At 38.3% G+C, this 23,090-nt stretch overlaps 1 protein-coding gene across 1 annotated transcript in view; it reads right to left on the minus strand.

Annotated features, from left to right (window-relative positions):
* The window catches only part of PIK3R3 (phosphoinositide-3-kinase regulatory subunit 3), a 60,991-nt gene extending 38,224 nt beyond the window's left edge, over window positions 1–22,767 (minus strand). Inside the window, exon 1 of the mRNA XM_037501078.2 lies at window positions 21,958–22,767. Within this exon, the coding sequence (XP_037356975.2) occupies window positions 21,958–22,063 (106 nt within the window). The 5' untranslated portion in view covers window positions 22,064–22,767. The remainder of the gene's footprint in view (window positions 1–21,957) is intronic.
* Window positions 22,768–23,090: the final 323 nt, after the last annotated feature.

Consider the following 23,090-nt stretch of genomic DNA (forward strand, 5'->3'; position numbering starts at 1 on the left):
TGGTTGAGGGCTGGGCTGCGGGTCCCACATGGCATGCAGACATCTCCTGCTGCGCCTGCTGCTCCCCTCAGCAATGTACTTCATCAGTCTGCCTGTTCTGCTCCCCACTCTGGCTCTGGTGAATTCTCTCACCCTCCTGCGCTTCTGACTGTACCCAGTGCTTGTATAAATAAATAAATCTTTAAAAAAAAAAAAAAGATGTTAGTCATCTCATAACTCCTTGATAAAGAAATTATTAAAGTAATTAAAGCTTTTAAAATCAGTTTTAAAATGTAGATATATGAACATACATATATATGTATGTGTGTGACTGTGCACATGTGAGTATATATATATTCGGTATATGTATATATGCATAAAGACACATGGAAGAATATCAAACTGTTAACAGGGTATATAACAGTGATGGGGGCAGCAGCACAGAAGCGTACTTTCTTTACCTATGTTTGTTATGTTTTATTTCACTTTTTATTTTATTTTTTTGGAGAACAGTGTATTTGTTGAAATACACCACTGAGAGGAGCAGTAGGTGCCATGGGAGAGGTCGTCTGCTATGTTTGTATGTTTTAATAACAACAGAAACAAAAACAATGGAATATGAGTAATTTTTCACTTGAATTTAGTTTCCTTTTTCAAGAATCTTTTCAAAATTCACTTTTATATTCTTTAAAGAAGTATTCAGAGGGGCTACAGCATTGTAAACATTATTTCTTTGGTCATAATCTACATATCTATATAATCTAGAGAGTACTGTAACAAAGTTAAATGTACTGAAGTTGATAACTGTAGTGCACTGTGGTATGTAAAGGAATATTCCTATTCTAAAGAAATACATATTAAGGTATTTAGTAATTAAGGGTCAGAATGACTGTAACTTACCCTTCATTCAGAAACAAGCATTTTTTTTTTATATTAAGAGCATGAGTAAGTATGAATGGAGTAAAATGTTAACAGGTGAACCTGAGTAAAGGATATATACATGTTCTTTGTATTCTTACTTTTACAACTTTTCTGCTAGTTTAACATTTTTCCCAAATGTTTGACAATTTTTATAATTAAGAATAAAGAGTTAAGTACTTTAAAAAGCCAGGGATCAGGGCCTCCCCGGTGGCGCAGCGGTTGAGCGCTGGGTTGCGAGGCTGCCCGCGGCCTCTGCGGCGCCGGTTCGATCCCCGGCTGCTCCCCGGCCACCGGAGGAGGGTCCCACATGGCGCGCAGGCCTCTCCTGCCGCCCGCTGCTCCCCTCAGCAGTGTACTTCGGTCCTTCTGCCTGCTCTGCTCCCCGCTCTGGCTCTGGTGAATTCTCTCACCCTCCCGCGCTTCTGACTGTACCCAGTGCATGTATAAACAAAACAAACAAACAAACAAATAAATAAAACATGCCTCTATAAAAAAAAAAATTTAAAAAAAAAAAAAAAGCCAGGGATCAGTGGCAGATCTCAGTCCTCATAGTCTATGCCAGGATTTGACTTTATGAAGGATGACTTTACATTACAAATGGAAGGAAAAAAAAAAGCTAAAATAATATTTGTATGTCTCCAGTCTGTGCTGGTGGAAAAAGAGGCACCTCTAGTTATATAAGCAAAGTCAGAGGCCTTCAAACCTTTAGATTCCAAGTACCATAAGACTAAGAGTCTCTTTCTCTTATTCTGTCTGAAACCCTGACCAAAAGACTTTCCTAACTCAAACATAGTATACAGTCCTGGTATAGAGTATAGATTAAATAAATAAGTTCATTCAGCAGATACTAAATGAGAACCTACTTATTGTAGGCCTTTGTTTCTTCTACCCATAAAATTAGGCTAAAGTAGTATCTACATCATATGAAAATTAAATGAGTTAATGTGTAAACTTAAAATAGCAACTAATACACAGCAATCAACAAATATTAGCTGTTAGCTATAGATGGAAGGGTAGATGCCAAAGACAGTAATAAAGCAAACAATGAGCAATTCAAATAAGTAAAACATACAGTTATTACACTGGGATTAAATGGTCAGTTTTCCTAAAGATACAATGTGCACTTGAAAAGATTATGTATTATGAATTTGTTGAATACAGTCTTTTTATTTTTTTTTTAAGATTTATTTATTTATACAAGCACTGGGTACAGTCAGAAGCACGGGATGGTGAGAGAATTCACCAGAGCCAGAGCAGGGAACAGAACAGGCAGACTGACGAAATACACTGCTGAGGGGAGCAGCGGGCATGGCAAGAGAGGTCTGCGTGCCATGTGGGACCCTTGCTGGCAGCCAGGGATCGAACCAGCGCTGCAGAGGCTGCAGGCAGCTTCACAGCCCAACACTCAACCATTGCGCCACCAGGTGAGGTCCTGAATACAGTCTTTTTAAAATATCAATTATGTCAAGAGATTAGGTAAAATTTAATAATCAATTATTTAGCTCTTTTATTTTCAAATTAAATTTTGTCTGCTTATTCTTTTTTTTTCCATTTTACCCCATTTGTTTATTTTTAATATAAAATAAACAAATTTATTATTTTATTTTATATAATAAAATATATTTTATTTTATATAATTCTTACATTTTTCATTTTATATAATTTTATATAATTCTCACATCATTTTTCTTTTTTGCATAATGTATGCATTTTCATTTTGGTTATATTCCCCATACAATTCCCACCCCCCGTATTCTGACCCTAATCCCTCTTCTCCTCCCCTCACCCCCCACTGTAGTGTGTCTCTGGTCAATAGTTGCTTGTTGATTATGATTTTTACTTTATTGCAATTAGTCTTTTTCCTTGTCCCTTATTTAGGTTCTCTAAATTCCTGCTATGAGTGAGACCATCCAGTATTTTTCTTTTTCTTTCTGGCTTATTTCACTGAGCATGATCCCTTCCAGCTCCATCCGTGTTGCTGCAAATGGCATGAGTTATCTTTTTTGATTGCTGAGTAATATTCCACTGTGTGTATATACCACATCTTCTTGATCCAGTCATCTATTTTTGGGCATTTGGGTTGCTTCCATAGCTTAGCTATTGTAAATAGTGCTGCTATAAACATAGGGGTGCAGGTGCCCTTTTGAATTAATGTTTCTGTGTCTTTTGGGTAAATACTTAGGAGTGGAGTTGCTGGATCATATGCAAGCTCTATGTTTAGTAGGTTCAGAAATCTCCACACAGCTCTCCATAGTGGTTGGACCAGTTTGCACTCCCACCAACAGTGCAGAAGAGTTCCTTTTTCTCCACATCCTCGCCAACATTTGTTGTTGCTAGTTTTTTTAATATGTGCCATTCTCACTGGTGTAAGATGGTATCTCATGGTAGTTTTGATTTGCATTTCCCTCATTACAAGTGATGATGAACATTTTTTCATATGCCTGTTTGCCATTTGCATTTCCTCTTTGGAGAAGTTTCTTTTTAGCTCTTCTGCCCATTTTTTGACTGGGTTATTTTCTTTCTTTTTGGTGAGTCTCATCAGCTCTTTGTAGATTTTTGTGATCAGTCCTTTATCATTAGTGGTGTGTGCAAAAATTTTCTCCCAGTCGGTGGGCTAACCTAGCTTTTATTAACTATTGCTAAAAAACCAAGTATCAAGGAAAAAATTCCCAGAACATATATTTGTAAATAACCAGAAATCATACACGGCTTTAAAGTACAAAAATAAAAGTAAATTTTATTAAAATACATTTCCTAAATTCAAAAATCTATTTTGTTTTAGAGGAATAAAAATATCGAGAATTAGAACTAGCCTAGATATTATGCTATAATGTTAGATGTAGAAAAATATTTAGAAATAAATGACTGATTGATTAGGCTATCCAGAGGGGGAAAAAAAGTGGAAAGCAGAACAGGCAGATCTACTGAAATGCACTGCTAAGGGGAGCAGCAGGCGAGACAGGAGAGGTCTGCTGCCTGGGTTGGCTCCCTGTCTGGGGAACGAACAAAGGCAGCAGTGATAGCTGACAGTGGTAAAGGGGTGATAGCACTGAGACATAGCTCCTACACCATCAGAGAGGCCCCCAACTTTGTTTTAAAAGGCAACTAATAAACAAAATTTTCCCCATCATCAGTGAGCTGTTACATTCAAATCCAGTCTTCACTATTTGGCATGCAGCATTGAATTACAGAACAATTTTGCTCATGCATGGACAAATGCTGTTTTTCCCTACTGAAATGTTTTCTCTGTAGTGCAGTCATTAGTAATACTAACCCTTTCCTATGTCCCAACAACCAACCTGCTATGTGAACTAAATCCCAATTCCAAATCAGATGTTGATGGCAAAACTAATCTCTGAATGAAAACAGTCAAAAACCAATCACAACGCAGAATTTGGATCGTACATTACTGGTTACTGACATTAGACGGAAAACAGCAGTCTCCAAAAGGTAGTTTTAGCTGAGTTTCTTGGCTCAGCAAAATTGAAATATGATCTTATCTTTGGAGACATATTTTCTTAAAATTACTGGCTTTTCCTTTGAAAATACGTTTTTCTAAAATACTCTGGCAACTGAAACAATGATTCCAATAATTAGAAGAAATAACATTAATTAAAAGTTAAAACATTTAGGTTAAGGGGACTCCCTGGTTGGGCAAGGGGTTAAGTCTCAGCACTAGGAAGTTATCACCAGCCACTGCAGCATGAGTTCAATCCCTGGTCATGGAGCTGACTCACATGGTGCAGCAGACCTCTCCTGGAGCAGTGGATGAGACAAGAGAGGTCGGCTGCGTCAGGTGGGCCAGGCCATGTGGGTCAGCTCCCTGGCAGGGGATGGAACTCATGTTGCAGTGGCTGGTGATAACTTTATAGTGCTGCACTGTGTCTTTAACCCCTGCATAACCAGGGAGGCCCTTATGTGTTTTTTTGTTTGTTTTAAATATCATGACAACGAAACAAGGGTAATGGGCCTGGAATTGTTTTTTTGAGCTAGATTTTTTTATTATTAATTCAAATTCTTTTATTGTTAAAAGACTATGAAGAGGGGCCTCCCCGGTGGCGCAGCGGTTGAGCGCTGGGTTGCGAAGCTGCCCGCAGCCTCTGCAGCGCCAGTTCGATCCCCAGCTGCTCCCTGGCCACCGGAGGAAGGTCCCACATGGCCGCAGACCTCTCCTGCCGCCCCGCTGCTCCCCTCAGCAGTGTACTTCGGTCCTGCTGTCTGCTCTGCTCCCCGCTCTGGCTCTGGTGAGTTCTCTCACCCTCCCACGCTTCTGACTGTACCCAGTGCTTGTATAAATAAATAAATAAAACTTAAAAAAAAAAAAAAAAACTAACAAAAAAAAAAACCACTGAGCATTTAAAAAAAAAAAAAAAGACTATGAAGAGTTTCAATTTCTTTTCAAGTCAGCCTTAGTGAGTTAGTTGTTCTTTAAGTGTGCTTTCCATGGAAGCTACCTTTTACATAGCTCATTAAATAGTCTATCTTATCTTTACTTCTTTGGAATTGCCAGATGAGAACTATTAAAAAGTGTCAAGTACTCATTTGAAGCCATAATCTATAACACAGGAACTTAATCTACAAATGAGACAGGTTATATATAATGTTGTCTGCTTAAAGAAATTCATAGATGCCAAATATTAAAAATGAATAAATAAATTCACACAGGGCATTATCTTTGAGTAAAATGAAATCATTCTTTCTGATATATTTTTAAAGATCTTAATGTAAAATATCTTATATTCAAATGTTTCTTCCACTGAAACCATATAATAAAAATGTCAAGACAAGGAAAAGATAAGTGAAAATTTGAACTACTAACCTTTAAAAAGTACTTATTTTTGTCCATTTCAGCTCAGTACAAAGAAGCTAAATCTTTGGCTTCAATCTCCTTCTAACATTAGATTCAAATGAAGAGTGTTTGCCCATTAATCACATAAAAGTAACACTCAAATATAAATCACTGTGTAATGGGGGAAAGAACTGTAGATAGAGGGATCAATAGATTTATATTTATATTTGAAACTATACCAAAGAGTTCATAATTCAACTTGTAAAGTTAGTGGGAAGCTGTTTTCTTTCTTTCCAAAGCAGTCTCAAAGGTGATGCATTAAAAATCTGGAAATGATGTGGCATTCTTCTATGATATCCACAGATAGCCTTGGCCTTTCATCAAAAATAAGCAAGAATAATTTTTTTCGATATGAGCAAAAAGCTCCCGAAACATAATATACAAGATTATTGTGTGGAAAAAGTAAACCAAAGACACAGAACTAAAGACTCCTACATATCCTTCAAAGACCAAGTTCGAATATCATCTCCAAAGTCCTTCTTCCACCCTAGTCTATAACACCCCCTTCTTTTGAACTTCTAAAGCATTTGTGGGTATCACATTTTTGATAGTTATCTATTGCTTATATTATTATTCTCCTGAGTCTGATATCTTAACTATAAATAAAAATTTGAGCAATATATAAGGAAATATTAAGACTGCATATATAAAACAATGCTTTACAAAGTAACTACACGTGCTATAATAGTTTTCTCTGTGATTTACCAAATTTATGACTCTAAACAAATCATTTGCAAAATCTCATTTTCTTCCTTTATAAAGTGGAAATAACAATTCCTGTCAAGTGATTGTCTCAAATACACAAATAAGGGGGACCAATATTCTGGTTTTGAGAGTATTTTTTCATCATAATGCCTAAGACAATCCCTAGAATATTATGTTTGATCATTACTAAACCTTTATACACAAAAGCACTTACCTTAACACTATAAAATAAGTACTTTATAAACATAAATTTGCTTAACTATTCCTTCAATGCTGGGCATCAACCACTCTCTGGACTCAGCTGCATGTTGTTCTTTTGCCACACCAGCTCAGTAAAGTTCTCAATCATGGGGAATTAATCCAACCACCTGCTTTTTTCTGTTCCCATACCACAACTACTGAGTTCCAAAGAAAATCACAACCTGGGAGTTTGTGCCATTACAAATTTATAAGTCTCTAATCTTAACTGAGATTAATTATCCTGTTAGTAATTCATTTATATGCCTCTGATCAGTGACCTTTCCCATCCCACATAGTGATCAGAGACTACAAATCTCAAGCTCAACACTTTATACATCACTTCTCTCACAGTGCCCTCTAACAGAAAAGAGAAATCTAACCCCAATCAATTTTCCAACCTACTTCTTATTTATTTATTTGTTTGTTTGTTTGTACAAGCACTGGGTACAGTCAGAAGCGCGGGAGGGTGAGAGAATTCACCAGAGCCAGAGCAGGGAGCAGAGCAGGCAGAAGGACCGAAGAACACTGCTGAGGGGAGCAGCGGGCAGCAGGAGAGGTCTGCGCGCCATGTGGGACTCTCCTCCGGTGGCCGGGGAGCAGCCGGGGATCGAACCGGGGCCACAGAGGCTGTGAGCAGCTTCACAACCCAGCATTCAACTGCTGTGCCACCAGGGAGGCCCCCCACCTTCTTCTTTCTAAGTGTTGGACAAAGGTATCTCTCCTTCTTCCCTTTTCACTTCAAATCTACTACTTTCCTGTTCATTAAATCACACACTACCATATATTCAACCATGGGGAGGAAGTGAAGATACAAAAGCAATTATGCTAAAAATAACAGAATTTTATTGACAGAAAAAGGAAAGTCAGCTTAGAGATAGAAAACATTTTAATTTCCCATAGAAAAAAGGCAAAATGAGTCACAGAAGAGGAGTGATCAGTCACACTTGTTACAAATATGAACCCATTGCTTCTCATGTCTCCAAATTTTACCATTTTGATCTTAGAGTTAAACAGACACTAGAATCAGGTAGCTTCTAGTAAGTGAGATGTGCAGCTGACTAGTAAAACCTCTAGCACAAGCATCTCATCTTAGTAACTCTAACATTTCCTAATCACACTATCAAAAAAACAAAGCTTCAAAAAAGTACCTGCTATATATCAAATGCTAAGCTAAGTATTATTTCATTATATGTATATTTGTGTGTATATATATGCCTGTGCATATATATAATTCTTAAAAAAATCTTCGTGAATTATTACTACTCCCATTTTATAGATGAGAACTATTCCATGTTACAGAGTTGTTAAGCAGATTAAATTCAATCAGAAAAATGTGCAAAAAGACATGAAAAGGTACTTCATAAAAGAAGTAACCAAACAGCCAACAAATAAAAAGATGATCAATCTCATTAAGAATAAAGAAAACACAAGAAAAAAAATAAGGAAATACCTGTACATCTTATCTGTGATTCACAAAATTAAGACAACATAGGGTTTTCACATACTTTTACAGAGAAACAGTTTGTCATTCTCTATGAACTAAATTTCTGAATCCTAGATGTATCCTACAGAACTGCATTTATAGCAGCATTTTTCATAAAAGTCAAAACAGAAGTCACCCAAAAATATAAATAGTAGAAATAAACTGTGATATATAATGAAATACCATATAGTAACAAACAAAAGAACTACAGCTATGTGAAAACAGTTTGGTGACTCAACATAATACTGAACTAAAACTATATAGAAGAGAATACATATGGTATAACTCCATCAATTATCAAATTAAGAAACAGGCAAAACTAAAACATATCATTTAGAAATACAAATGTAAAGAAAAACAAGAGAGTAAATACCATAAAAGGCCAAGTGAATACCAGAAAAAGCCAATAGACAATACAATTGGAAAGGGATGTTTTGGCTTCTGAGACGCTAGCTATCCTCACCATCTTTATTGAGGTGGTAGTTACAGGGTTGTTCCCATTATATGAAGTCAGCAAGCTGTCATTTATGTTTTATACACTTATTTGTATGCATTTTATTTCACAATAAAAAGGTTAAATCAGCATATCAGTAAGGACTTCTCTGACTATCCAAAATTAACTAGTAATTCCTTCTCTGCCCTCTATTCCCCTTACCCAGTAAGTTTTCTTATCCCTCAAATTTATCTTCACCTAACATATTACTTCATAAGTTCTTAATTTGTTATTACCATATGTCCTCCCACATAAAGCAAGGGCTTTGTTTCATTCACTGCTACATCCCCAGTAATTAGAAGAATACCTACAATGAAATACACCTTTACACCTTCTCCATGTTTATATAATACTAAATAAAGATATGAAATGCGTAGTTTTTATTTTATTTTACTAAAATGGTATGTTATTATACACATTTATTTATAAGTTGTTAGTCTTAATATATATCTATCATAGATATTCCTCTAAGTCAAGACATACAGATTTAATTTAGTCTCATGAGGGCCTCCCCAGTGGCGCAGCAGTTGAATGCTGGGTTGCAAAGCTGCCCACAGCCTCTGTGGCCCCGGTTCGATCCCCGGCTGCTCCCCGGCCACCAGAGGAGGGTCCCGCATGGCGCACAGACCTCTCCTGTGGCCCACTGCTCCCCTCAGCAGTGTACTTGGGTCCTTCTCCCTGCTCTGGCTCTGGTGAATTCTCTCACCCTCCAGCGCGTCTGACTGTACCCAGTGCTTATATAAATAAATAAATTAATTTAAAAAATTTAGTCTCATGAGTTGCATAATATTCTACAATATAAATGCATCACAATTTATATATCCATACCCATTACTGATGAACATTCAAGCTGTTTCCAATTTTTGCCATTCAATGCAATATTACAAAAATATTGCATACATGTACTTTCACATGCTGATACTTTTATTTCTTCAGAATATATTTCCAGAAACGGAATTTCACTAAATATTGCCAAACTTTCCAAAATGGCTGTTGCAATTCACATTTTCACCAATACTGAATCTAACTCATGAATCTTAAGTTAACATCCTTATAATTCATGCCCACTTACTTTCAAAAAGGATGCAACAGCTTAAACATCTGGAAATTTTAAATGACCCTGGCAACTAATACCCTCGCAACTGTCAAGGTCCTACTGCACTCTCTCCCACTCTTCAAGAACTCAGTAGGAACTCATATGATTTACTGCCATCTGCTCTAGGTTCCAAACCTAGAAGCAGTGGGAGTCCCTCTTTTTTCATACCCCAGTAAAGCCTAAAAGAAAAAGAATCTCCCCAAAAGGAAGAACCGAGTCCATTTCACCTCTGCCTCATTTTGATTTAAGAGGCTATATGATCCAAATCTGTCCTTCCTCCTTAAATTCTGTGTCTTGGCTTATAGTACCACCATCTCTCAAGGCAGAAAACTAAAAGCTAAGTCATTCTAGATTCCTTCATTTTTCCCTGAATAGTTCCATAAATTCTACCTTTTAAACGACTCTCCTATTCATTCTCACTGCTACTACCTTAAGTTAGGCTTTCTCAGGGGAGGGTGGCGGATGGGTGTATATTACCATTTTTAAAAAATTATTTCAAGATGAAAAGAAAATATAATCTCTGGCTACAATATTAAGTGGGTATGGATGAAAAACCATGGATTAGTAAATGAGATTGGCTAATATCTGTTCCTAAAACAAAATTAAATTAAATTTATAATGGCTCTATGAGTCACATGAATTCTGCGCTCAGGTTCTCCCCACTCTCATCCATATTTTTCTTTTTTTACCTTAACCTTTTATGACATCTTTCATCTGTACTGAAATAGCCTCCTAACCAGTTTCACTTCGTTAATCTTGCACTCCTCCAATCTATTTTTCACTTTGCAGCCAACATATTCTTTTCCCTGCTCAATATCAATCAGTCAGTGGCTCCCAAACTGCCCCAAGATAAAATCCAACCTCTAAGTGTTAGCACTCAGGGCCTCTCATGATTTGGCCCTCACTTCCCTACCCTAAAACATTTACCACCACTTCTCATCATACACATTACATTTCAACAGAACAGAATAACTTACAGTTCCCAAAATACACCAAGGTGCTTTAACAACTCTGCTGCTTACCCAGGCTATTATCTCTCCACAACTCCACAAGTAAACCAATTATTCCCTGTTCTGTTTATACATTTTTCTATTACTATACGTAAAACAATTCATTCAACCAGTATTTACTGAGTACCTCTATGTGTCAGAAACAGTGCTAGGCACTTGTGATCCAGTAGTTAATTATGCACTTATTCCTTATCCTGATGGAATTTATAATCTAATGAGGACTAAAGATTTTAAACAACTACTAATAAAATAGTTAAGCATTATAAAGGTGGGAATACAGCATATAATAGAAATGTGTACTATATGAGAACCGGAAGTTACAAAGAAAAGTACTTGCATGCATGAGTCTTCCTTAATTACAGTTGGAGTTCCTTAAGGATAGTGATTACACCATCTTTATATCACAGGCCAGGACAGTAAGTAATGTATAGTAATGTGCATTGATTGACTATATTACAAAAATCACTGTCCTATTAACTCCCAGGCTACTCTCAGTGCCCAGACAAAAGCAGTGATCTTACTGGCAAAGCCTGGGTCATGTCCCAATCCTTAAAGCTAATAACTTAGATCAACTCTACCTAACTCAACATTTATTGCAAATGAGGGAGCAATGGTTCCAAGAGAAAAATCAGGAAGTTGTTACCAATAAGAAGGAAGGGGAGCTAGACAGACAAAAAACAAGCATTCTCTTGAATGACAATGCACTTATTTCCCCCAAACACAAGTTGTTTATTCCCCCACACTGGTAAGGAGTTTATGTAGGACTGGCCTCTTCCCCAGCTCCTGATCTGATACAGTAGTGATTCTAAAAGTGTGATCTGCAGGCACCCAAATCAGTAACATCTAGAAACTTGTTAAAATACAAATTCTTACATCCCAACCCCAAACCTACTGAATCAGAAACTGGAGGTCGGTACTAGCAATTTGTACTTTAACAAGTCCTACAGGTGGTTCTGATGCTTGCTCCAGTTTAAGAGCCAATGGTCTCAGACAAAGCTTCAATTAATAGTGCAAGAAAACTGAAATTTTAAGTCAGTGATCCCTTTGAATACAGGAGCAGTTTAATTAATGCCAAGTTCAGTATTTCTGTTACACTTGTGGGAAGCATCCTTTTTCTCCCTCAGAATTTAGGAAACATGTAGTCCTAGAAGCCGAAGGAAGTCATCTTGTATTACCAGGGAAGCCAGTCCAAAAGAAAAACTGACATAGAGGAAAGCCAAAAGAAATGCAGAAAAACAGGGCCAAGGTCTGGTAACTTTGATCAAACCATGCCAGGAGCCTTTCCATTCCGGTTGGACTTTCAATTACACGAACTTATAAAGTACTATTGGGTTAAGCCAATTTGAGGTGGACTTTTTTTGTTATTGCTATTCAAAGTATCCTCATATCCACTACATCAAGTCACACATCTATCTCTAAAGGCAATACAGAGAATGTACTTGGAAATATGCTCTAGTCAGCTGTAAGAGGCAGGAATGGACACGGTGCAGGTTTTCTAGGATCCAGCAGACCGGGTAAAGGAGGAGTCAGAGTCCTCAGTGGTTTTTTGCAGGTCTTTTATTGGGATTTAGTGGGTACATGGCAGGCAGGGGGGCTGGGGGGCTGGCAGTCCTCCCAGCCCCCAGCAAATCTTCACTCTATCTGGGCTCTCTGGCGTTCTCTCTACTTTTCTTCTTTTGGCTTCTGTTCGTTCTTGGCTTCTGCTGGCGTCCCCATAACGCTGCCCTTAAAAGCACAGTCTCAGCCCAGGTGAATCCCATTTACCTATGCCCACACCCTACTCCAGGTGCCCGCCATCAGGCATATATTCAGGACCTCAAGGATCCATCATCTCTCCTGATGGTGGGAGGGCAGAAAAGCCTGATATTTTTCCTTACCCTACACAGCTGTCTATCCTCCCTCTAAATTAGGGTTGCCAAATTTAGTGACAAAAATGCAGGATACTCAATTACATTTGAATATCAGATAAACAATATTTTTTCAGTATAAGTATGTCCCAAACAGTGCATGGGACATACTGCATATATTATATCTGGCAACTCTACTTTAAATGTTCACAGTTAATGTCTTTTGTGGGGTAAATGAAATCGGTCAGGCTTTTACACTACTGACCTCTGTGGCTATCACCTGAGGCCTCAATTGTGCTAATGCAGGCATGCCTGCCTGATGGTGGACACCTGGAGTATGGTGTGAGCATGCGTAGCGGCTGAGGCTTTAATGGCAGCATCACTCAGACAGGAAAATAGCTACGAGAGGATTGGTGACTACAGAAAGGCAATACCACGAGAGAATGCCAGAGAGAACCCAGAGAAAGAAAAAGTAAAGATTCACTGGGGAGCTTGGCTGACCAGATGTCCTACAACAGGTATGAACCAACTGATTGTCCTTTTAAAACCAAACATCTTTGAAAAAGCTAAAACATGTTTTAGTCGATGATAGAAAGCTATGTTGACAAAATTTTTAAATGTTGCTATATGAGTATTCATAGTTTCTTTTTCTTGACTCTCTTGGTTCCTGGTCCTTATGATACAGAGCAAAGTAATAAAATAGGAAAAGGAAAAGTATTTAAGAAGAGACAGGCAAGAGCTCCATCCCCTGCTGGGGAGCTAACCCACATGGCACAGTTGACCTCTCCTGCCTCGCCCACTGCTCCCCTCAGCAGTGTATTTCAGTAGATCTACCTGTTCTGCTCCCCACTCTGTCTCTGGTGAATTCTCTCCTACACAACCCTAGTTTCTTGTATGCATAAATCTTCAAAAAAAATAAATAAATAAACCAGCAGTTCCCCTACTGGCAATCTGTTTGTTCTCTGCTCTTTTTTTTCTTTTGGTATCATCTATCACTTCACACTTTACTTATAAATATGTTTATTTTCTGGTGTCTCCTTAAAAGTGTATACTCTGGGGCCTCCCCTGTGGCGCAGCGGTTGAGCACTGGGTTGCGAAGCTGCCCGCAGCCTCTGTGGCGCCGGTTCGATCCCCGGCTGCTCCCCGGCCACTGGAGGAGGGTCCCACATGGCGCGCAGACCTCTCCTGCCGCCCGCTGCTCCCCTCAGCAGTGTACTTCGGCCCTTCTGCCTGCTCTGCTCCCCGCTCTTGCTCTGGTGAATTCTCTCACCCTCCCGCGCTTCTGACTGTACCCAGTGCATGTATAAACAAAACAAACAAACAAATAAATAAATAAATAAAGCATGCCTCTATTAAAAAAAAAAAAAAAAAAAAAAAGTGTATACTCTGAATATAGGGAGTTCTGCTGTTTTGCTCACTGCCGTACCTAGAACGGTGCCTAGAAGTAAAATATTTGTTGAAAAATAAGAATGAATACATGAATAAAGCATTTGAGTGCTTAACATGTACAATACACAATGCTTTGTGCTTTACAATTATTAATTTACTAAATCCTCATAACCCTATTGAAGAGGACCATTTTGATCCCCATTTTTTTAGGTGTGGAAACAAAAATTCTGTAAATTGCTCAGAAACACAAGCTCAAAGACACAATCTAAGAAGTAACAGACTTGTTATACCAAGTCAAGCCTTACACATTCTGAATTTAATTGGTATACCGCCACGTTGGGTAACTTAAATCTATATTTTGCCAAATGCTGTGCAAAACTGGCCTAAGAAATTTTCAAAAAAAAAAAAAAAAAAAAAAAACAAAACAGGAGCCGGGCCTCCCTGGTGGCACAAGGGGTTAAGACACAACTATGAAGCTGTCTGGAGCCACTGCAGCACGAGTTTGATCCCTGTCTGGAGCCACTGCAGCACGAGTTTGGCCAGCCAGGGAGCAACCCACATGGCGCAGCAGACCTCTCCTGACTTGCCCACTGCTCCCCTCAGCAGTGTACTTCAATTAATCTTCCTGTTCTGTTCCCCACTCTGTCTCTGTCTCTGCTGAATCCTCTCACCCCCCCCCACCACACCTCTGGTTTATACCCCAGTTCTTATATGCATAAATAAATAAACCTTTTTTAAAAAAGATTAAAAAATAGGATAGCTTAAGCTCAAGAAGCTTATGTTATTGGAGAGATAAGTTATAGTCATGAAATAATTAAATGTCATAATGAAACACATGATTTTTAATCAAAATAACAGGCTACAGCCCTAGATAACTAAGGGAGTCAGTGCTAGAATTTTAGGAAAAAGAAAAGAAAGAAGGGGGACTTGCAAAGGACCCTGACTTGAAGATGAGAGCAGGATGAGTATAATCTAACAAAGGAAGCAGCACAAGCAGAAAGCTAGAGATAGGAATAAACAAGGTATATTCAAGGACTAGCAAAGAATTGGTTTAGAATAAAAATAAAAATGGAAGATTAGCATCTAAGGCAGAAATGTAAATTGGTGCCATATCAATAAAGAACACGTATCCCAAAAATATGGACTCTGCTTAAAATAAATGGAGCTGCTGATTATTTCTAAGTTGCACAATAAGACAATGAAAATAACATTTTCATTGGATTAACCTGGCTAAAGAATTCAGCTGAAGGATAAACTTTGTGTGTGTGTTGGGGGGGTAGTAATTAGAAATAGCAACCAGTTAGGAGGTACTGATTAAGAACCTGAGTGTTAAGAGTCAGGCAGAAACACCTGCTCGGCTACTTACTAGCTGTGAGGCTAGCATGAATAAGTTACTAAAAACATCTAACTCTCAGTGTCCTGCCTATAAAGTGGAATAATACAATAGTGCCTATTTTTATAAGGTTGTTTGACTAAAAGAAATAGCACACATAAAAGCATTTAACACTAATTATTCAACAAATGTCAGCAACTATTAGATTCATTAGAAATCATTTCAAATGTGATATGATGAGGAACTGGACAAGGGCAATAGAAACTAAAAAAAAAGGATGACTGCATGACATTTCCATAGATTCATAAGATGTTATAACTAGAAAAGACCCTAGACAACTCTTTCAAAAATAAAATGATCCTGCTTAAACATCAGAGATCAAGATAATGGAGGGGGATAATATAACTCAAAATGTTTTGACTGCACCCAAAGAGACAGACTTAGGATAATTATGTAATCAATATCCTTTAAGATATTTGCTATAATGAACTAGCTACATACCACATGCCAAACACTGTTCTAGATATTGATATAGTATATTTATTCCCAAGAACAAGTCTGAAAGGTAGGATTAGTTTAATTTTACAAAAGAGAAAAAGTATGCTCAGAAAAGTTAAACCAGTCATATAACCTTGAGCAGGGTTAGAAGCAAAGCTTCATTTGGAACCATATCATCTGTTTCCAAAGTTTGTGTTCTTTCTACTAAGTTTGGGCTGCATTCCCCTTTAACATCAATAAAATTATATCACACAGACATATGTAATTATTTTTCTACATATCTTGTTAAATATGGTGACCATAAACATGTTCAATCTTTTCTACATTCTAAGAAAAATATAAAGATATTCAACATGAAAATAAATTTTAAAAGAATTATAAAATGGAGAGCCACCATACTTCTAATGAAACAAGGTTGGATAAACTATACTATATTAAATGAAAGCAATGACTAATCTTTTTTGATAAGATTTGAAAAAAAACTGAAATATCTTTTACATCCTTTGATTATATTAACATTTGTCCCATACGACAATATCATTAAAAAAGTGACACCTAGCTCATAACAGATCTCTTATCACACACAGAAGTATTTATATAAGATGAACCCAGGAAACTGAATTCAGAGTATATGAAGAAAAATTCACATGACTAGGATACCCAACCCTAAGGATCATACGGTGGCAGGTGACCTATTTCTTCAGTGTGTTTCTCAGCAGATATTTTTCCCAACCATGGGTCAGTGTGCCAGTTCTCCACTAGAATGTTACTTACTTAATCTATATTTTACCAGTGAAAATACCAAGTATGCCAGAATAAGCAAACAACTTTCCTGAAACAATCTTTTCATTTGGCTTCAAGGAAGTCAAGATATTTTACTTGGTTGGTGAGCAAACTAGGAAGTCAGGTAACTTCTAGACAAGTAGTTCTCTAAGGGTAGTCCAGATCTTGTGGGTCCCTAAGATCTTTTCAGAAGGCCCAGGAGGACAAAAATATTTTCAAAATATTTCAAGATGCTGTCTGCCTTATGCACACTCATTTTCTCACAACTGTACAGTGGTGTATCCCAGAGGTTATAACTTATGATATCTCAAAAGATTGAATGCAGGAGTAGACATGGAAATTAAGGTGACTTTTATTAAGTCAAACATTAAAGATTTGAAAGCCAACGTTATTAGCAAAAATTTAAAACAATGCCACTCTCATTTTTTTGTTTTCTAATAGTTATTTAATTTTTTTCATTAAAAATTTATGCTAACATGTGATGCTGTTTTTAAATGAATGAAATTTTTTTTATCAACTTAATGCTAACAAAGTAAATACCAACAGATATAACCCACTTAGACAGAAGCTCTGTGAGATCCTCAATCATTTTTAAGACTCTAAAAGGAGTACTGAGAACCACTTTTCTAGATCTTCCTATATTTATGTTTTGTCAAACAATCACAACTTTTAATTTTCTAACTACTAAAGAGATATGCTGCCCTAAGGATAATTTCAGAAATTTGTCTTGATAAAACCAAAAAAAACTTACAATCTTTAAAAAGAATTGTACCTATTAATTAAAATAATAAATCATTTACTTTATCTTCCCAAAATAAAATCAATTAACAGTGTCAAAACTAAAGTACAGGCTAATAGATCACCTAAGTGTTGGCAAGACTTTGTGATCCTTTGAGTATCGGTAGTACTCTAATTTAAACTCCTACAGCAAAGCCAGGACTCTTTGAAAGGCCTATCCACCAACTATTCTGCTATGGACTATAATCCCAATACCTGAATCCATAGGAAGACTGATTAGTCTTGCTTATAAGCAATTCTTGAACCACAATCTTAACATTTCCAAAATAAAAGTTTTGTATCATCCGAACAATTCAGTATTTCTGTTGCTGCTGGGAAGTACAGAAAAATTAAAACATCAAACTCCCACTTGGATCCAATCTTTATATGTTAGTAAACTATAGTAGCTGTCACAATCCACACAATTATTAGACCCCTTCAGGATGTCCAGTAATGATAGTTTTTGAAAATATATGCTGAAGGAAAACACCTTTGAAAAAAAATTTTGAGACCAGTAGAAACAACAAATAATACATAATTTTGCATTTATGTTCAAATTAAAATTAAGATAAAAAATGCTTTTAAAATAATACTCATATTACAGTTAAGACCCCTAAATCAGTAACTGTCTAATTCAAAAGTTATTTAACCCTGGGTTATTGCAATAGCCAAGAAGGAGGTAACCAAGGACTCTAAGTAGAAAAGCACTCAACAGCTACAAAGAAACAGTGCTCCTCAGGTATTTATAAATTCAACACATGTTTATTAAATTGTCTACTATTTATAAAACCCTGAGCAAGCTATGAGCTTCATAATCTGGTGAGAAGACAATTCCATAGGGCAACCTATACATAAGTAAATGGATAAATTACTCTCAAGAGAATGGGCTCAACAGGCCCTCACAGAATGGAAATAAGTTCTATCTGAGAAGTGCTAGAAGAGAAAGGAAAAGGAAGGAGAGCTGTCTTCTAACAGAAGGGGCCAGGGAACATCCATCCTGGCAAAGAAAGCATCTAATCTGGGTCCTAAACATAGGATAAAAATTTTTTATAATATTTTTATATTAATATTTTATATAATTCTTAAATCATTTTGCATTTTTGCACAATGTTTGCATTATCATTTTGGTTATATTCCCCATACAATTGCACCCCCCCCCTTATTTTGACCCTAGTCCTTCCTCTACCCTCCCCGCCATGTGTCTCTGGTTTATAGTTGCTTGTTGATTTTGACTTTTACTTTGTATTAATTAGTCTTTTGCCTGGACCCTTATTTAGGTTTTCTGAATTCCTGCTATGAGTGAGACCATCCGGTATTCTTCTTTTTCTTTCTGACTTACTTCGCTAAGCATGATCCCTTCTAGCTCCATCCAACATAGGATAAAATTTTAACAATAACCACTGAGAGTGAAAGATAGTCCAGGAAGAGGAAAAAGCATACATTAAAGGAACAGAAAGTACAAAACAGTTTCCAAAGAACTTGAGATATATTCCAGGAGGAGAAGAAAAAACTTGAAAATTAGGTTGAAAGCAAAAATAGAGGAACTTATAGGACAGAGTAGGGGATCTGAGATGGGTGGGGTTTTTTTGTTTTGTTTTTTCCCAATAGGCAAAAGGAAGCCATTGGAAGGTCTTTATGTCACTGGAAGACTTACCATTGGAAGGTAAGTCATCAGAAGATACTTTTTTTTTTTAAGATTTATTTATTTATGCATACAAGAACCAGGGTACAGGCCAGATGTGCAGGAGGGTAAAAGGATTCACCAGAGACAGAGGAGAACAGAACAGACAGACTGACCAAAATACACTGCTGAGGAGAGCAGCAGGCGAGACAGGAGAGGTCTGCTGCACCATGTGGGACCCTTGCCGGCCAGCCAGGATAGAACCGGCACTGCAGAGGCTGCAGACAGCTTCAAAGTGCTGTGCTCAATCGCCTGCACCACCAGGGAAGGCCCAGAAGATACTTAAATAACACTGCGAACTGGACAGAGCAGAACCTGAGGAGAACAGTTACTATGCTTATTACACCAGTTCAGGCAAGAAATAGGAGCTTGATCTGGGATAAGAACTTGGAAAAAGACAGATACAAACATGCTGCAACTTCACTAATAATGCACCTAATTTTTTAATCACACAAAACAAGGTTGGTGCTCATTTTCATTAAAAGCTATTCACTTAGGCAATATTTCAGCATATTCAAATGTACTTCTTTTTAAAAAGTTGTTAGGAATAGGGCCTCCCTGGTGGCACAAGGGGTTAAGTCTCAGCAATATGAAGCTATCAGCAGCCACTAAGGCACAAGTTCGATCCCTGGCCAGGATGCTAATCCATATGGTGCAGCAGTTCTCTCCTGCCTCACCCACTGCTCCCCCTCAGCAGTGTATTTCAGTCAATACGCCTGTTGTGCTTCCCTCTCTGTCTCTGGTGAATCCTTTTACACACACACACACCACCTCTGCCCTACACCCCAGCTCTTGCATGCATGCATAAATAAGTCTTTAAAAAAAAAAGTTGTTAGGTATAACTAACCATGTTCTACATTAAGGCTACAAAATGGGTGACAAGGAACAACACATGTGTATTTTCAATAATTCTGAATAGAATCTCAGTACGCAAAATCTCATCAAGGATGACCATTTTGAACAAAAAAGTTTATATCCAATGGAATACACAAAGTTTGGATCAGAATTTTCCATATAACCTCATAAGACTCATACCACTACATAATTACAATAGTCAACCTTTCTTAAAATCATTTTGGATAACTCAACTCGACTTGGCCAATATTCTACTACTAGGCCTATATTTTCCAATTTTCCAACATTAATGCCTTCTTCATTTTCTCCCCTCCTCCCCACTCATCTCTCCGCCCAACAAATTCCCTTTGTATGTCTGCAAAGCAAGATGCTATATGATATAGTGTGATTCTAAGCAGTTTGAATATATAATTCATATAATAACAAAAATATAGAATTATTAACTTTTTACAGAAAAAGAATCAACGATGCAGTAAATTTCCATTTACATGAGTGACAAATGCATCTAATAGAAATGATGCTTTACCATTAGGAGGAAACAAAGGGGGAAAACACAATAGAAGGGTGGTAAATTTTACAAACTTTGCAAAACACTGAAAAGATGCATCTGGATTGCAGTCACAATTATAAAAGCATGGAGAGAAGGCTCCAAAATGACAGGAAAAGAAAAAATTCTAAGTGATCATTAAGAGCAGCAAAAAGGTTGATTCAATATTAGCATTAGTTTTAAACACAGCATCATTTAATACTCTACAACTAATTTTAAAAAAACAAAGGAAAATTCACTGTTCACAAGGACTCAGGAAATAATTCTATATGCATTCTATAAGACAGTTATACTTCATTACACTTCCACGGGCTCAAATCCTTTCAAACGTTTCCAAAATTACAGTCTTATAATAATGAGGTTCCCCAATGACACGCAATTTATTAACTAAAACACATTTTTAAAACACATAAGGAGTTCATCCTCAACAAAATAAGGAGTCACAAAGGCCTTCTACATATTCAAAATCATTACATAAAGCAATGTTTATAATTGTAGCCAGGGTTTGAAAATCTGACAGCTAATAATCATAAAATGGGGTAGACTTTAAAGAAAAAAAAATCATCCAACTTTTCCATTTTCCCCTTCCTCTTCCTTTCCTACCAGATACACAAAATGTCTGTAAGGGTCTCACACAAAGCTCTAAATTAAAAATACAGTATATGTATACATTATATGTATTCCAGCCTATCATCTACATGTACACATCACATATATTCACACACAAAAAGGCAGGTTTCTCCTTTTTTACTCTTTAAGAACTGAAGTTATATTAAACCTATCCCACACATTAAGTTAAATCACCATAAATTAAAGAGTAATAAAACACGGCACATAGATCTCTGAGCGACTATATTTCTGAGAAGAAAAACCTCTGAATGAGGCCATGACTGACTAAGCAAGCCCAATCCCTGAAAATCACTAACCGGCATTTGGTTTCTGTAAGAAAAAAAGGTGTGTGTGGGGGGGGGGATCTTAAATGAATAATCACATAAGCAACCCAGTTTCAGAAGTTAACGAAGGTTAAAAAAAAAAAAAAACCACGAAGCAAAGGGGACAGATGTTTGAAATGATAAAATTTAAAGAATTCCTCCAAAGGGGAAGACTGACTGGGACATAAAGCATCCTTTGCAGGTAGAATAATCTTTAATTGAAAAAAAGAAAAAGGGGGTGGGGGGAGCTCGACAAAAACCTGAACGACACGCAAAGGCAAAGAAGTAAAAGAAACGGGTCTCTCCTCCCACCCCCACTCCAGCCCCCACCCCCACCCTCGCAGGACAATAGGATCAGGGTCCTAACTGCAAACTTTGAACGCGTAAAACAGCAGCAGTTTTACTGCAGCTCTAACTGCAAATCTGCCTCTCATCCTGAGCCTAACGCACCCAGCATACTTCTGCCCTGAAAACACCACCAACGTCTTGTTAAGCACAAACCAGACCCATCACAAGATTCTTTTTTTTCTCCCAAGTACCTGGAGGATCCATTTCAATATAAAATATCAGTTCTGTCGAATAGGGCATCATCACCTCCCTCCAGTCTGCGTCATCGCGGTCCATACTCCACACCGTATTGTACATCGCGCTGTCAGGGGCAGGTCGTCAGGAGATATATAGAAAGCATATATATTTTTTTTTAATCTGACACTTAAAAATCTAAAAATGTATATCTGCAAAAGTCCCACACGGAAATGTACTTCGGGATCTCCAAAGGCCGGTACCAGTCCAGCCAACTACCAGGACGAGGACCGGGTCCTTTCTACAGCACCCAGCAAAATGCCCCCCCGAACTTTCAATTTATGGGTTTTCCTCCTCAGAGAGGTACAGGGAGGCTTGAGGGGAGGAGGGCTGAGGTGTTAAAAACGAGGCTTCCCAAAAATCCCTTCTACACAGTCGTTGTCCAAAGAGAAAAGCTCCCACCGCCTCCAGATCTTTCCGCGGAAGCCACTTCTGTGTCCTTCGCGTGAGGGAGAATGGAGAAAAAGAAAAGAAAAAAAAAAAAGGGGGGGCCGTTGGGAGAAAGGTGGAGAAGTGACAAAGGCGGGCATAAAAAGGGGGTTGGGTATTGCGTTCAAGTTTCGGGGTCCCACTGGTCTGCAGAGAGCGATCCCCTCAGGGGTCAGGACTTGGGCTCGGCTCCAGTCGGGCTCGGAACCGAGGGCGCTGCAGCCTCCGGAGGGGGCCCGTCGGGGAGTCCAGCAGCTCCGCTCCGCGGGGCGCTCTCGCCGGGCAGCGGCAAGCCCGCCAGAGCCCGCGCCCCTCACGCTCGCTCTGCCCGGACTCCAGCCACTAGAGTTTCATTTTAACGGCGCGGAGGGGGGACACTGTCCCCCTCCCCCACGCTCCCCCGCTGAGGTGCCACCCAGCCGTGCCGGGCAGGGGGGGACAGCCAGCGTCCCCACAGCCCCTTCCACGCCATTCCGCCTCGGCGCACTGGGGATTCGGTTAGATGCCGAAGAAAGCGCTCCGAAAACTGCCCTCCATCTCGGCCTTCCACTCTCTACACCTCTCTCTAGCCCTCGGCTCCGCGCTGACCCCTCAGGCCTCTCCCCCAGCCTCGGGGAGAATGGTACGGCCCGGGCGCTGGCCGCTCGCCAGGAGTCGAAGC

The sequence above is a fragment of the Talpa occidentalis genome, unplaced genomic scaffold (genome assembly GCF_014898055.3).
Source record: "Talpa occidentalis isolate TD23 unplaced genomic scaffold, MPIMG_talOcc4v2.1 talOcc4.9, whole genome shotgun sequence".
Classification (NCBI taxonomy): domain Eukaryota; kingdom Metazoa; phylum Chordata; class Mammalia; order Eulipotyphla; family Talpidae; genus Talpa; species Talpa occidentalis.